This window comes from Rhineura floridana, chromosome 1 (genome assembly GCF_030035675.1).
Source record: "Rhineura floridana isolate rRhiFlo1 chromosome 1, rRhiFlo1.hap2, whole genome shotgun sequence".
NCBI lineage: Eukaryota > Metazoa > Chordata > Lepidosauria > Squamata > Rhineuridae > Rhineura > Rhineura floridana.
Window position 1 is genome coordinate 176,358,398 of NC_084480.1, and position 16,479 is coordinate 176,374,876.

Sequence of the window (16,479 nt, forward strand, 5' to 3'; positions counted from 1 at the left end):
ATGGAAGCAATAGGAATCTAACTGCCAAAGTTGTCACTTTGCAAAAACTCCAGTCAGAAAATGTCAAATTTCTCTGATAATACAGTTGATTTTTGTTTAAATAACAAATTATTTTGGTGTTGTATTGATTTTCATTTCTCCTTGAATACATACTATTTATATTTATTACAAATACTAATAATAAGTCTTAACAATAAATTGAAATCAGTCAATTGCAAACAATATCCATTTTTTAAAAATTGCAAAGTTTGTATAATCCACCTCCTGTATAGCATTTTCCGCTACAGTTAATTTAAACGGAATATTTTAAACTTGCCTATGAAGGCCATATGTAGAGATGTAACAGTACTGTTAATTACAGGAGCATTTCTATAGCGCTTTAGAGTCCTTTGCATACATTATCTCAGCAATTCTTACAACAACCCTGCAAGGGGGTCAGTATTATTTTCACCTTGCAGATTGGGGTGGGAGTGCTGAATGTGAGAGAGCAATGGCTTGTCAAAGTGCATTTAGTTAGGTATGAACCACAGATTTCCTGGTTCACACCTCTGCCTCTTACTCACTTTGCTATACTAGCTGTTTAGTGATGTGAGAATTCTCTTTTATTGTGAAATAATTTTCAGCTCTATCTCCAGTTCATTAACTGTTGTCATTTTCACAAAAAAGCAAACTGCCCAGGAAAAGTTATATGTAAGGCTTAGGGCTGTTTATTTTTAGCCTCTAAGATCTTTTATCAGTTAATCAGTATAGAGTATTTGTGTTAATTTGCATTCTTTTTCTTCCCACGCCTCAGGAAAATGAGATCTATTAATTCTATGTGATAATCATCCACAAAGAGTCCACTTCAATGAGACTGTAGAGGAAAAGGATGGATGGCTTAGTTGAGCAGAAGAGTGTGCTCAAGCACAGTAAAGCTGCTGATGCCAAGAAGATGAATGGGTTGATTAACACAAGAAACTTGATAGCCGAGGGCAGGGAGGGGTTGGTGTCTGTGTACCCCACACCCCAGTATCAGAATCGGCAGATTGGTACTCTGTACTCTCCAGGCTACCCCATGAATGACCCAGTTCAACAGCTCCTTGATCCCAATACTCTGCCACAGACAGTGGAGTCCCGTTATCACCCAAACATCATCCTGTATTCGGAGAGCATGCTGCGATCGTGGGGGGAAAGTGTGAGTGCGGAATGCTGTGAAACTACCTTCATTGAGGATAGGTCACCTACCAAAGATGGTCTGGAATATCCTGATGGCAGATTTGTCAGTCTCTCCACAGATGAGATCAAGATCCATACTCTTTCCTATGACGCTGAAGAAGAGGATGACTTTCAGGAACTAGAGGTCAGGGAAGTCTTCTTGTTGACATCTGTTGCCGGGGTTCTCAAAACAATGTGGTCTGATCCATTAGTGTGCCAACGAAACAAATTCTTAAATAATTAAAGACTGCTGGGAGCACAAAGGACCCAACCACAGAAGTGGCTGTCCATTTCTTCTCTGCATGAGTTGCTGCTCAGGGCTCCCATCTTTCCCCTTGGTCTTCATTGCAGGTGGGTAATTCTGCTACATCTCTTCATCAGGCATGATTGGCTCATTCAAATATTCCCAGTGAAGAGACATAGCAGAATTATGCACAGTCAGAGAATGCTTCCCTATTTAAGTGGTGAATTTGTTTTGAAAAGTACTGCACATTTTAAAATATGTTTTAAATTAGTTTTAAAAAATCAGGTACACCACTGATATAGTAGTGTCTGTGAATTACAATTGGTATTGTTATTTGTGTGTTCCATTAAAACTTCATTAGACCAGTGTGGAAGAATCTATATGGTTGAAATGTGCTCAGAGTGGTCAATACATGTACTTAAATTAAGCTTGCATGATGTCATGTTGTTAATTAAAATGGTGTGTGTGAGACAGGTTCTCCAGGGAGGGGCATGTTGCAACATCTAGAATCCAGTCCACTTCCCACCAAAGAACCCAAAACTCCAATGACCTTTATAAGTGCTCCTTTATTGTCCATGTACTACAGTTTAGGGTCCAGATCCTAGAGGTCTCTGGATCTCCATTCACCTCATGGGGTCCACCTCTCCAGCCTGCCAGTCACTACCCCTTTACTTGCCTTCCGGTTGTCTTGTGGGCAGCAACCCCTGCTTGTCCTGTGGCCACATTCCTTCCTCCATGAGCCCAGTTTAACTGGCAGCACTTCTTCTCACCCTCTGCTCACTTTCAGAAAGAATGGGCGTCGGGTCTGTTGCTCTTCCTTGCCTCTCCCAGAAGTCCCCACCAGTGAAGAGCAGCAAGGGGCAGAGGCAAGCTGAGGAATACAGCTGTCCCTGCTTCTTCCTGGCCTGTTGCCACTTTGTACCCCTCACCCTGCACAGTGTCTCTGGAAAAGAGCCCTTTGTGAGGCGTCCTTCCCTGGCTCTCCCTGTCAGGTTCCTACCTGCTCGTGGTTACTGCCTGTCTCTAGGCACCACCAGGGACTCCACCAGTCCAGACCGCTCTCTCTTATGGTTTCTCTCCCCGCTCTAGCACAGATCTCAACAGATCCCCCTGCTAGGCAACCACCAGTAACGTCCCAATACTAGTATTCCCAGAGACTCTGAATACTGGTATTGTTATTCTCTTCACCGCTGCCACCATTTGTTACAGTTCCCCTTCAGCCTTAGTCATTACCTTACCCTCCCTTCTGGTCTGTGAAACCCCAGCCAAGGATCAGGCCTTTGGTAAACCAAATTAAGTATTTATTACAGATAACAAAGCTAACAAGATTAACAAGATTTCTTCTTAAGGCACATAAGCATATAGTTTTACTCAATACTAATCCGAACTCCACCTCCCTCCTGGTAAACAACTCTCTCAAACCCCACCAAGCAATCCACTTTTTCTCTTCTCCCCCCCAGATTCCACTCTCACTCTTCCTTTTATACATTCAGCCATTTTAAACACTCAGCCAATCATCTCGCATTCTACTGCCCATTCACTCCCCCTCTTTCACTCCACTTACCATGTATCTTCTAAACAACTGACACTTACCATATATACATTAATATAGGAACATCACATTTCCCCCCCCCCTTAAACAACAGCAGAGTATTATTCCTGTTCCAGGATTTATACGTCGCGTTAACAAATAAAAGTCTCTATAGGGAAAATGTCTTTTTTGTTCCTTCATCTGGTCACGTCACTGCAGTCCCAGCCACTTGCCTGGAAAGTCCATCGGCCAGTACATTGTCCTTGCCTTTTATGAACTGGAAGTCCACTTGATAGTCCTGTAGGGCCCAGGACCACCTCTGCAGCATAGTGTTATGGTTTTTCATAGTCTGCAACCATAACAAGGCCCGATGATCCGTAGTCACTGTGAATCTTCGTCCCCACATGTATGGGCACAACTTGTTCAGTCCCCACACGACCGCTAGGCACTCCTTCTGGACCGACGAATAGTTTTTCTCCCTCGGCGTCAGCTTGCGACTCAGGTATGCCACTGGATGTCTGGTGCCTTCTCTCTCCTGTAGCAAGACGACTCCCAGCGCCAGGTCCGACGCATCTGTAGCCACGATGAATGGTTTCTCATAGTCTGGTGCTATTAATATGGGTCCTTGGCACAAGGCTTGCTTCAGTAGATCAAAAGCCTTCTGACATTCATCCGTCCATACCACACGCTCAGAACACTTCTTCTTTGTTAATTCATGCAAGGGGGTTGCTATTTTCCCAAAATTTCTCACAAACTTCCTATAAAATCCAGCCACACCCAGAAATGCCCTTACTTGTTTTTTGGTTAAGGGGATCGGCCACGCTTGTATTGCCTTCACCTTGCTCCATAAGGGGGTGATTTTCCCACTCCCCACCTTATGTCCTAAATAGATTACTTCCTTTAGTCCAAACTGGCATTTCTTAGCTTTTATTGTGAGGCCTGCTTTTCTTAAGGCCTCCAATACTGTTGTCAGGTGTTGGACATGCTCAGGCACCGACTTGCTAAAAATGGCCACGTCATCGATATAGGCCACTGCAAAATCTGACATGCCTCGCAACACAGTATTGATTAGCCTCTGAAATGAACTTGGTGAGTTCCTTAGTCCCATGGGTAAGGTCACAAACTCATATAACCCATCTGGTGTACTGAAGGCGGTTTTGGCTCTGGATTGCTCGTCTAGTTCCATTTGCCAAAATCCTTTACAGAGATCTAGTGTAGAGATAATGGTTGCTGCCCCCAATAACTCTAACATTGCGTCTACCCTAGGCATAGGATACGCATCTGGGACAGTAATTTTATTGATTAGCCGATAATCAATGCAAAACCTTGTTGTTCCATCTTTTTTCGGAACCAGGACAATACTTGAGGCCCAGGGACTGATGGATTCCCTGATCACTCCTAATTCCAGCATATCTTCCACCTCCTTTTTGATCTCATTCAAAACTTTCCCATTCACACGGTACGGAACAGATCTGATTGGGGCATGATCTCCAGTATCAATGGAATGTATAACTATACTGGTTCGGCCAGGTTTGTTGCTAAAGAGATTCCTATAGGTTTTCAAAACTCTCAGAATCTCCTCTTTTACTTCCTCCTTCACCTCCTCTGACCATTCCACTTGATCTACCCCTCCTTTGTCTTTGCTTTCCTGTACCAAATCTGGAAGTTCAGGCCCACTTCCCTCAGGGAATAAGGTAACTTGCAACACCTGTGCATCCCTGGTATGGTAAGGCTTCAACATATTTACATGAACCACTTTGCTTTTGTTTAATTGGTCTGTGGTAATTACATACGTCACTGTGTCAAGCCTTTCTCTGATGGTATATGGTCCTTCCCAGTTAGCCTGTAATTTGTCATGTTTCCTGGGTATGAACGCCATAACCATATCTCCCACATTATACACACGTTCCCTGGCTGTTCTGTCATACCAGTAACTTTGCTTCTCCTGTGCATGACTCAAATTCTCTTTCACTACTTCCATCATTGATGTTAATTTATTGCGGAATTCCAATACAAAATCTACTACAGAAGTTTTGTACTCTCCCAGAGTTCCTTCCCATGAATTTTTTAGCAGTTCCAAAGGTCCCCTCACTTTTCTAGTAAACATTAGTTCAAAGGGTGAGAAGCCTGTTGACTCCTGAGGGACTTCTCTGTATGCAAATAAGAAGCATCCCAAACGTTCATCCCAGTCTTGTGGGTGATCTTGAACATAGCTTCTTATCATGCCCTTCAAAACTCCATTGAATCTCTCAGTTAGCCCATTAGTGCCGAGATGGTAAGTAGTGGTCTTTAGATGTTTTAGACCACAACATTTCCACATACATTGCATCACTTCTCCCATGAATACACTGCCTTGATCTGTCAGCACTTCATGAGGGAAACCCAGCCTCATAAAGATTTTTAATAAAGCCTCTGCCACTACAGGGTCTTCTACAGATCTCAGTGCTTCTGCGTCTGGGTACCTGGTGGCAAAATCCACCACCACCACTAGATATTTCTTGCCATGCCTTGTGGGTTTGGAAAAAGGGCCCACCAAATCTATTCCCACTCTATAAAAGGGTTGTCCAATTATAGGAAGGGGCTTTAAGGGTGCCTTGGACTTTACTCCACTCTTTCCCACCTTTTGGCATATTCCACAAGATAGACAATGTTGTTTTACATCCTTGGAGATATTTGGCCAATAATAATGTGCAGCCAATCTCCTCTTGGTCTTTTTTATTCCCAGATGTCCTGCACATGGGACATCGTGGGCTACCTCTAGCAATCTGGTTCTGTATTTGCTAGGTACTATCAATTGCTTCACTGGTTCACATTCATCCTTTCTCTCAGCAGGCAACCATAGTCTATATAAAATCCCATTCTCACACACAACTTGATTCCTCAGTTTGTCAGTGAAAGGAATCTGTTGGGTCAGGGCTTGTTCCTTTATCTGCTTCAAACTTATATCTTTATGCAGCTCTTCCCTGAATTGATCTGCTTCTTCCCCAGAGACCACTTGATACAGTTTGTCTTCTTCAGCAGGCCTGCTAGTGGTTGCTATGGTGACCTGAGGCTGGTTAACAGATTCCACCCTGTTTGTTTCAGACCCCCTTAATATGGCTTCTTTTTCTCTGCCAATTTGCTGTCTGGTCACTACATAGATCTTTCCTTGGGCTCCCATTACATCCCTTCCCAGTATTACTGGTTCTTGTTGCTGGGCATTAATGCCTACTTTATATCGGCCCTCTCGGCCTCTCCAAGTCATATCCACCAGGGCCACAGGCAAACTTTCTGGTTGACCTCTCACTCCTTGGATAGTCACAGTTTCCTGAGGTAATATTTCTTCAGATTTTATTAAATCTGGCCCCAGTAATGTCTGAGCGGCACCAGTATCAAGCAATGCCCAATAATTTGCCCCTTGTACACTCACTTCCTCTCTCAGACTTGAATCAAGGTCTGTTACTTCTGTCCAGTTTATCTGGCAGAACTGAACCTTTTTCGCTGTTTCTAAAGCCTTGGGCTCTGTTTTCACTGCCCTTGTCTGAGCAGGATTACTAATGGGGTTGGCAACCTCACATTGAAAACGTAGGTGCCCCGTCTACCACATTTGTAGCATAATTTCTCCTCACTTTTAGGGTACACAGATCCACTCTGGGGTGTCCTGTGCCCTTCAGATTTTACTGGAGGACTCACTCGCTGTGGTACCACATCCCTTCTGCCAGCACTATATGGTCTGGGTTTAAACTCTCTTGATGTTTTCCCCACCCAGCCAGTTCTATTGGAGGCGAAGTGATCCGCCATCTCTGCGGCCTCCTGCACAGATGTAGGGGAACGGTCTTTGACCAGGAGCCTTATTTCTGGTGGTAGCTGATGGTATAATTGATCCAGTATCATGAGGCTTTTCACCTCTTCCACTGACTGAGCTTTGGCACTACTCATCCACTTTCCAAATATATCCATCAACTTTGCTCGCAGTTCCACAAAAGACCTCCCTGTCTGTATCTGGCAGTTTCTGAAAAGCTTTCTAAAATAATCAGGCCCCAGTCTGAATCTTTTAAACACTGCTTCTTTGAATTCAGCATAGGTGACGGGCCTGTCTGAGGGGAAATATTGGTATACCTCAGCCAATTCCCCTTTAATCAGGTTTGATAAATACTGCATGTATTTATCTTCAGGTAGCCCCCACAACTGAGCTGCTTTTTCAAAGGTGCTGAGGTAAATTTGAGGATCTTGACCAGTCTCATAGACAGCAAAGTCCTTTGGAGTAATTTTTATTTTTGCTCCATCTCTGTCTTTCCTTGTATCCTCAGAGTGAAATTTCTCTCTATCAAATTTTAACTTTTCTACTTGTATTTCAGCATCCAATGCTCGTTGCTTCTCCCTCTCCTCAAACCCCAATCTCATTCTCTCAGTTTCCATCTTCAACTTCTCAGCTTCCATCCTCAATCTCTCAGCTTCCAACTCTCGCTGTTTATCTTTTTCCTCAGCCTCAAAGACCCGCTGCTTATCTTTCTCATCAGCCTCCCTCCTCAACTTCTCTCTCAGGTACTCTATATAAGCGGGATTGCTTAAGTATCCTTCCGGGGTCTCTTCTCTGACAGGTTGTTTTTGCTGGGCAGTAGCAAATCCTATAAGTGCTACCCTCCATTCATCTACCCCTTTACCCTCGTGAGGTAAATTGAATGTTATGCACTTCTCCACCAGCTCCTCTCTTTTCATTTTTATGTATTCAGCCATGGTGTTTGAGTTCACTCACTCTTTGCCAGTCACTCTCACAAGTAATCTTGTTTTGTTATTTCTGTTTGCCACACAACTATTAGGGATTGTCTAGTATTCGTATCTCACTGCTACAGCCAACACCAGTGATGTAGTCTCCTTTGTCACCACGTGTCTTTGGGACTCTCTTTGGTTCGTATCTGGATTCTCTGTTGTTCGTATCCCACCGCTACTGACACCACGTGTGATGCGTCCTTCCCTGGCTCTCCCTGTCAGGTTCCTACCTGCGCGTGGCTACTGCCTGTCACTAGGCACCACCAGGGACTCCACCAGTCCGGACCGCACTCTCTTATGGTTTCTCTCCCCGCTCTAGCACAGATCTCAACAGATCCCCCTGCTAGGCAATCACCAGTAACGTCCCAATACTAGTATTCCCAGAGACTCTGAATTCTGGTATTGTTATTCTCTTCACCGCTGCCACCATTTGTTACAGTTCCCCTTCAGCCTTGGTCATTACCTTACCCTCCCTTCTGGTCTGTGAAACCCCAGCCAAGGATCAGGCCTTTGGTAAACCAAATTAAGTATTTATTAAAGATAACAAAGCTAACAAGATTAACAAGATTTCTTCTTAAGGCACATAAGCATATGGTTTTACTCAATACTAATCCGAACTCCACCTCCCTCCTGGTAAACGACTCTCTCAAACCCCACCAAGCAATCCACTCTTTCTCTTCTCCCCCCCCCAGATTCCACTCTCACTCTTCCTTTTATACATTCAGCCATTTTAAACACTCAGCCAATCATCTCGCATTCTACTGCCCATTCACTCCCCCTCTTTTACTCCACTTACCATGTATCTTCTAAACAACTAACACTTACCATATATACATTAATATAGGAACATCACACCCTTCTTTGGCCTTCCAGCCTACTTCTAAAGGAGATGACCCTTGAGTGAACTCAGCTGTGTTGTTCCAAGGGCTAGGCTGATGGATCCAGCCAAAACTCTCTTGTATGTTAAAACTGTATTATATGTTGTATTTTTAATTATGTACGCCGCCTAGAGTGGCCGTTCATTCGGCCAGATAGGCGGCCTAAAAATAAAATTTTATTATTTATTATTATTATTATTGCCTTTGCTCAGCTCTAGTGGCTGAATAATGACTTGCATCTGCTGACAAATGAGAAGGCAGAGGCAGGTTTGCAGCTGCCTGCCTGGGGGCCTGACAGTGTATGAGTGAAGTGTAAGTATAAATAAAGTCATAAAAGCCCACTGAAAGTTTCCTCAACAACTACTTTCTTCCTCTGCATCCTTAGTTTTTGTATTTGTAGGATGCACTTGGGAAAGTCCTAAAATATATGGTATCAGGTGCGGGGCAGGTCAAGCCGTGGCTCCTTGCTGAAAGTGGGGTTTCTAGGCACTGCTGATCAGCTGATTGTTGGCGCTTGCAATGCCCTGTATCTTTTGACTACATGGTTTGGAGCAGAAAATGAGTCACCCAACCTGATAGTGACATCAGGTGAATGACAGGTGGGCAATCTAATCACCTGTCAAAAGTTGGCCCACAGGGGGTAGGGGAGGTAAGGATCTGGACCACAAGCTAGATCCAGTTTCCCACCCCTTTCTAAAAGATTTCATTCTGTCTGTCTAGGCAAGGTTGTGCACAATATATGTAAGCTGGAGATCTTTTAAACAAATGAGGGAAAAAAATTGTGTGTGAGTTTTAATTTTTATTTTGGAAGGAAAGGTGTCATTCTTCACTTATAGAGCATAATCCAAACAAAATGAAACAGTTTTAAATCCAGTTGATTTTAATGGAATACATTTAAATGCATGCTTAGCCATCCATTGAAATAAATGAGACTTGAAAGTGCTTCACTTTGGCTGTAGTCTACTGTACTGTCTGGATCTTGGTAGAAAGCACATTTAAACTGCTTAAGTACTGCCTTACAATTTACACAGGAATTAATCTTGCCTAGATGTCCAGTCATCTCCAATATGCTCAAATACAGATTCCCTGACAGACAATTTTATTAATTACCTAATGTTGTTCCAAGGACCTGCCCCTATACTTCAAACAATGCCCGCAATACATTCTTCAGCCAGCAAAAGTTTCCACACTAACAAGAGTGCAAATTACAAAATATACGTAAAATATAAAATAAAATAAGGCAGGTTAGGATGCTGTTTCTCTTCCTTTATGCAGTTGTTAAGGTTTTTAAAAATAATTTTTGCAACAGCAAAAAACAATCACACTGCAGGTCTGAAAAAATATTTTATTCATTTATTTAGTCTATTTCTATACTGCTTAATATGTATAAAAATATCTCTAAGTGGTGTACAGAAGAATAAAACAACAACAAATAAATATATACAATAATACCAGAATACAAATAATTCATGCATAATACAAATTAACAAATACATAACCATTCCTTCAAATTTCCCTACTCCACATTTTCAACCTTCTGGCTCTCACCCAGGGTCCAACAGACACAAATTACCACCCAAATCTCACAAGAAGGTTCCCACGGGATCCCAGACATGGAATTTTAGGACAGCTTTTGTAGGCCTGGGAACCATGTTGAAATTTGGGTCTTTCCTGCCTCCCATGAACTTCTTGAGTTCTTTGTTGAATACTCAGAACAGGAGCTTGGGATTGTTGTAGTCAGCTAGCGGCTATGCTTTGAGATGGTCTGCTCCCTTCTGATTCATAACTTCTTCCTCATAACTAAAATGCAATTCTCAAGAGAAACTGAGAAACCAAATGTATTTCTCCCTATCTCCCCCTCCCAAATTATTTAGCATTATTAAAATGCACATCAAGAACAAAAAGTAATCAAAAATAGCAAAAATAAGGTCTTCCATTTTGTTTCTCCCTGTCTTGATTGGTTAGGAAAAATCACTGTTACTTCAGAGAAAATGGTCTTCTTTTGGCATGCCTAAGATTAATATGACTGCGAACTCTTGTGTCTATAACTGGGAAATAGAAATCTACACACCACCACACAGCCAATATTTGTTAAAGCACAATAAAAACTAGGGTTTCCTTTATCATGCCAGCTAGTGGTGCCCTCAGGGCCCAACTTTGGGTAGAAGTTCAGGGCTTCTTCTTAGTTGGATGGGCAGGAGGGCCCCAGCTCAGCAGAGCTGGCTTACCATATTTTGAAGTAAGTGAAGTACTGTTGCCATCTAAAGAGGGAGCCTCCATTAAGTCCAGAGTCTAAAATTATCTACATGTACCACTGACATCAGCATGCACACACACAAAAATAATTAAGAACTGAAGTGCAATGATAGGTCACCAGAGCTGTATGGGCTGTTGTTATGTGCCTTCAAGTCGATTACGACTTATGGTGACCCTATCAATCAGCGACCTCCAATAGCATCTGTTATAAACCACCCTGTTCAGATCCTGTAAGTTCAGGTCTGTGGCTTCCTTTATGGAATTAATCCATCTCTTGAATGGCCTTCCTCTTTTTCTATTCCCTTCTGTTTTCCCAGCATTATTGTCTTTTCTAGTGAATCATGTCTTTTCATGATGTGTCCAAAGTATGATAACCTCAGTTTCATCATTTTAGCTTCTAATGGTAGTTCTGGTTTAACTTGTTCTAACACCCAATTATTTGTCTTTTTCGCAGTCCATGGTATGAGCAAAGCTCTCCTCCAACACCACATTTCAAATGAGTTGATTTTTCTCTTATCCGCTTTTTTCACTGTCCATCTTTCACATCCATACATAGAGATTGGGAATACCATGGTCTGAATGATCCTGTCTTTAGTGTTCAGTGATACATCTTTGCATTTGCGGACCTTTTCTAGTTCTCTAATTTATTGACTATTGTCTCCATTTTGATTAATGACTGTGCCAAGGTATTGGTAGTCCTTGCTTGACAAGTTCAATGTCCTCATTGTCAACTTTAAAGTTACATAAATCTTCTGTTATTACTTTAGTCTTCTTGATGATCAGCTGTAGTCCTGCTTTTGTGCTTTCCTGTATTCCATTATTATTATGTTGTTGTTGTTGTGTTGTATTCAGCTAAGTCCTACTTAGAGCAGACCCACTGAATTAATGAACCTAAGTTAGTCATGTCTGTTAACATCAGTAGATCTACTCTGAGTAGGATTAACACTGAATACCCCCCATTATTATTATTATTAAGCATTTTTGCACTAAGATGTTTCAAATTAACTTACACAATAAAAAAGAAAGACATTAAAACTAGAAAAAACAACAATAAACAAAAACTAAAATACTAATCGAAAAATATATTTCAAGGAACAAATCCTACCCACTCCACTTAAAGGATGAATACAAAAAAGGCTACTCACATAATTAACTAACCTCCCAAATTAAAAACATAGGCCAGGTTACAGAATAATGTTTTTGCCTGGTGCGTGAAAACAGAGAATGATGGTTCCATACATGCTTCTCAGGGGAGAGCAATCCACAAACAGGGAGCTACCACTGAAATGGCCCATTCTCATGTCACCACCTTCTGCACCTCCCTCAGAGAGGTCACACAAAGAAGGATGATGAATGGTCCAGCTGGTTCATCTGGAGAGAGGCAGTCCTTGATGTATTGGGTCCTGAGCCACATAAAGCTTTCTAAGTCAAAGCCAACGCTTTGAATTGAGCCTGGAAACTAATTGATAGCCAGGGCAGTTGAGCCAGAATTGGTGTTATATGCTCAGACTGTCTTGCCCAGGTCAGCAACCTGGCTGTTAAATTCTGCACCCACTGCAGATTCCCAGCTGTCTTCAAAGGCAGCCTCATGCATTGCAAGAATGTAACCTAGAGTGGTTACCAGAGCATAGATAACAGAAGGTAGACTAACCCTGTCCAGATGGGGGCATAGCTAGGCCACCAGTCAAAGCTGCTGCACCACTGAGGCCACTTGTGCGTCAAGTGACAGTAATGGATCCTGAAGTACCCCCAAGCTACACATCTGCTCCTTCTGAGGGAGTGTAACCCCACCCAGAGCAGGCCAGGACCCATACACACCCCCAAATCCGGTCTAGGGAACCACTCACTAGCAGCTCCTTAGTCTAATCTGGATTGAGCTTCAGTTTATTGATTCTGATCTAGTCTGTTGGCTCTTATTGTCCAGGTGACTGTATAAAACTTGGAGATGTATTTAATCGGCTGGCTTGCTTAATTCAGTTAAGGCAGTCAATGGAAATGATCTCGCTCTTCTCATTCTCTCCGCCAGTCAATCAGTCTGATAAAAAATGAAGAAAACCACAGTCCCTCATGGCTTAATTTCAAATCCCTTAAAATAAAGGAAGTCTTTCCAAGTCTTTCTCTACAAGCCTCTGAGTTGCTTACTTGGCAATATGGTAACTACCTGCAATCTGGAGTTTAGATACTGATTCTCATAGGCAATAATCCTCTCTGCTGGCAGCTGATTTATTGCTTTGAGTGACTTTTCCTTGGAAATATCCTTGGTGTGCCTGGTGTACTTTCTACTCAGCAGGAATGGAGAACCTCAGACCTGGCTGAATATAACTCTCCAGGCCTCTCTATCTGGCCTTCTTGACTCTCCCTAGGCCAGCCTTTCCCAACTAGTGGGCCACCAGATGTTGTTGGACCACAATTCCCATCTTTCCTGACCATTGGCAATGCTGGCTGAGGCTGATGGGAGTTGTGGTCCAGCAACACCTGGTGGCCCACTAGTTGGGAAAGGCTGCCCTAGGCCATGCCTCCTCTCTAGGCCACTTCCTTCACTGGCCCTGCTCCGCATCTGTTGCAGGTACTTTTGCCTGGCTGGAATGTGTCCTTGAAGTGTGATACTGCCTCTTGCTTGGAGAGACCGGGGGGGGGGAGGAATGTAGCCTATTGTCCAAATGTGAGAGTTGCATCTGTTGCTCCACCTATTTTTGCCTCTGTCCCAAACCACCAATCACATGTGGCCCCTGGCAGGTTGCTCCCAAGGGAATGTGGTCTTCAGGTTGAAAAAAGTTCCCCACCCTGTTTAAATAACCATGTTCTTCTAAAATGGAGATTAGAACTCCTCCTAACTTGTATTTTTACCATAAATGCTTTTTGTTACCTTGCCTCATGCCAATTTCTGAAATTCTTTTGTGTACTTATCCTTAATTTTTATTCAGTTAATCTTCAATTGAACCTTCAATTGTTCACTCTTGGCAACGTCTTAAGAGTTTTTCACCATAGCAGTGATTTATACAAGTCAGAATACTGATATTTGGGAGATTTTCATTTTCATCAGGGAAATAAGAATCTGTTCTTGGACTGAAATTGAGGGGATATTTTTAATTCAGCCTGAGCAGTGAGAATGTTCTACAAATTCCAAATTTGAACGAAGGCAAATATTGAAGGGAGGGGAAAATAAATGAGCCAGCATGGTATAGTTGATAGCGCTGAGTTAAGTTTAGGGAGACCCAAGTTCCGTCCCTGCTCAGCTTGAAGTTTGCTGGGTGAGCTTGGACCAGACACCATCATTCTGCCTAACCTACCTAAATTCCAGGCCTAACCTCGATGCTGGCTGATGCTTTCTTCCCAACCCACCATCCCTATATTTTTTTTTGTTAGACGATTTCTTTTTCTATGGAGGAGCTGTCAGTCGCCAGTTGACAGGGCTGGGAAGGAAGTTTACCCATATTCCTGGTTGGTTGCTGGGATGTGGTGCTTTCACCTTCCTCAAGCAAATTATGTTTATTGGTATTGGCTCTCTTGTTATGTACTCAGCACTCTACTTTATTTGCTTTCAAAAGAACTGCTCATGTGTTGAATTAATGTGTGAGATAAGAACAAGGCCACACTGATTAGCCAGCCTTCAACACTGCGCACACCAGCTTGCTCTGCCTCTGGCATGTGTACATGCAGAGTGATTATCAGCAGGGAAGCCTTCATATATGAAGGTTTCCACACAATCTGGAACCCCAATTGTGTAGGGCTTTAGATTGTGTGGAAGCCTGTGCGAACGTACAGTAGCTATATCCGCGAAGCCTTCTTTGCTGCAGATGTTTGCACTGGGTTCTATCCAATGTTAGTCATGCCCAGAGCAGACCCACTGTAATTATGACTAACTTGGTTCCATTAATTTCAGTGGGCCTACTCTGGGTTGAACTAAGGCCCTATTTGTATTTAAAGCAGTATTATACCAGTATTATAAAGCAGTGTTATAGGCTGCATTAGTATAGTTTCCAAATCGCTTGAAGTACTAGTCTAGTTCCCCTCTATTCGGCACTGTTAGGCCTCATCTTGAGTACTGCGTTGCGTTCTAGACACCACACTTTAAGAAGGAAGCAGACAAACTGGAACAGATTCAGAGAAGGGCAACCAGGATGATCAGGGGACTGGAAACAAAGCCCTGTGAGGAGAAACTGAAAGAAATGAGCACATTTAGCCTTGAGAAGAGAACACGGGGAGATAAGATAGCACTCTTCAAGTACAGTAGGGCCCCACCCATACGGCGTGTTACGTTCTGGACCCCCTCTGAAAAGCAAAAACCACTGAAAAGCGGAACTCATTGAATAGAATGGCGTGCGACGCCTGAAAACCGCCGTAAAATAGAACAAGCGCCATATGAGTGGGGCTTTAGTCTAATTGTGTCTGAGACTGCCACATTAGCGAAGCGCTGTAAAGCGTAGCGCCGTAAAGCGGGGCCCTACTGTACTTGAAAGGCTGCCACACAGAGGAAGGCCAGGATCTCTTCTCAATCATCCCAGAGTGCTGGACAAAATAATGGGCTCAAATTACAGGAAGCCAGATATCAGATGAACATCAGGAAAAACTTCCTAACTATTTGAGCAGCACAACAGTAGAACCAATTACCTAGGGAGGTGGTGGGCTCTCCAACACTGGCGGCATTCACGGGGCAGCTGGACAGCCACCTGTTGGATATGCTTTAATTTGGATTGTTGCACTGAGCAGAGTGTTGGACCCAATGGCCTTATAGGCCCGTTCCAACTCTACTGCTCTATGATTCTACCACTGAACAGCCATGGCTTCCCCCTAAAGAATCATGGGAACAATAGTATGTTAAAGGTGCTGAGAGTTGTTAGGAGACCCCTTTTCCCCTTACAGAACTACAGTTGCCAGAGTTCTCTAGGAAGAGAGATTGATTGATAAATCACTCCAGGAACTGTAGCTCTGTGAGTGAAACAGGTTTCCCTATGACAGTTTAAAGTGGTATGATACCACTTTAAATGTATAGCACAGATGGGGCCTAAGTTGGCTACCACCCACTCTGTGCTCAGATACCAAGGGGTGGGTAAGCCAGAACGCATGATGTTGGGGGCACACATGATGTTGGGAGCAGACAAGTGACTTTTATGAAGTGGGCTCCTCTTGTGCTACAACTGGCTTTGATGCTGGGCCTGAGGTTCCAGAAAGGGTCCATATTCATGGGGGAGAGGAAGGATGCTCCTCACATATCTCCACAGAAGGGGCTCTTGAGGAGACTGGCATGCTAGCCACACACCTAGTTTGATGGCGGGCAGAAGGAACAGCCTATTGCCAGTCCTGAGTCAGTTATCCTTCCATGACACCTGACCCAGCACATGGGCTGGAGATTCCACTGTTGGCAGATGAGCTGGTAGTAAACTGGGATCACTGCTCATGCCACACCATTTTTTTCTGTGAAGCTGTTATCAATAAATTTGTGGGCTATTTTAGGGTTGAGCAAAAATACTGCCACTACCCTGAATTCACTACACTGTGCACAGGGGGTGATGGAAGAGGGTTTCCATTTTTTCTCCTAGAGGAGAACAAATTTCATACCATTAACAGTGGCAGCAGTTCTTTTTAAAAGCTGCTGTCACAATTGGTAGGGCTCCTCTCAATAGGCA

General features: G+C 43.2%; 1 protein-coding gene across 12 annotated transcripts in view; it reads left to right on the forward strand.

Moving 5' to 3' along the window:
- Positions 1–16,479, forward strand: part of SYNDIG1 (synapse differentiation inducing 1) — a 57,029-nt gene that overhangs the window by 31,188 nt on the left and 9,362 nt on the right. For all 12 annotated transcript variants that reach the window (XM_061587555.1, XM_061587626.1, XM_061587582.1 and 9 more), the window contains one exon: positions 794–1,339. In XM_061587555.1, coding sequence (XP_061443539.1) covers positions 869–1,339 — 471 coding nt within the window. In that variant the 5' untranslated portion in view covers positions 794–868. The remainder of the gene's footprint in view (positions 1–793; positions 1,340–16,479) is intronic.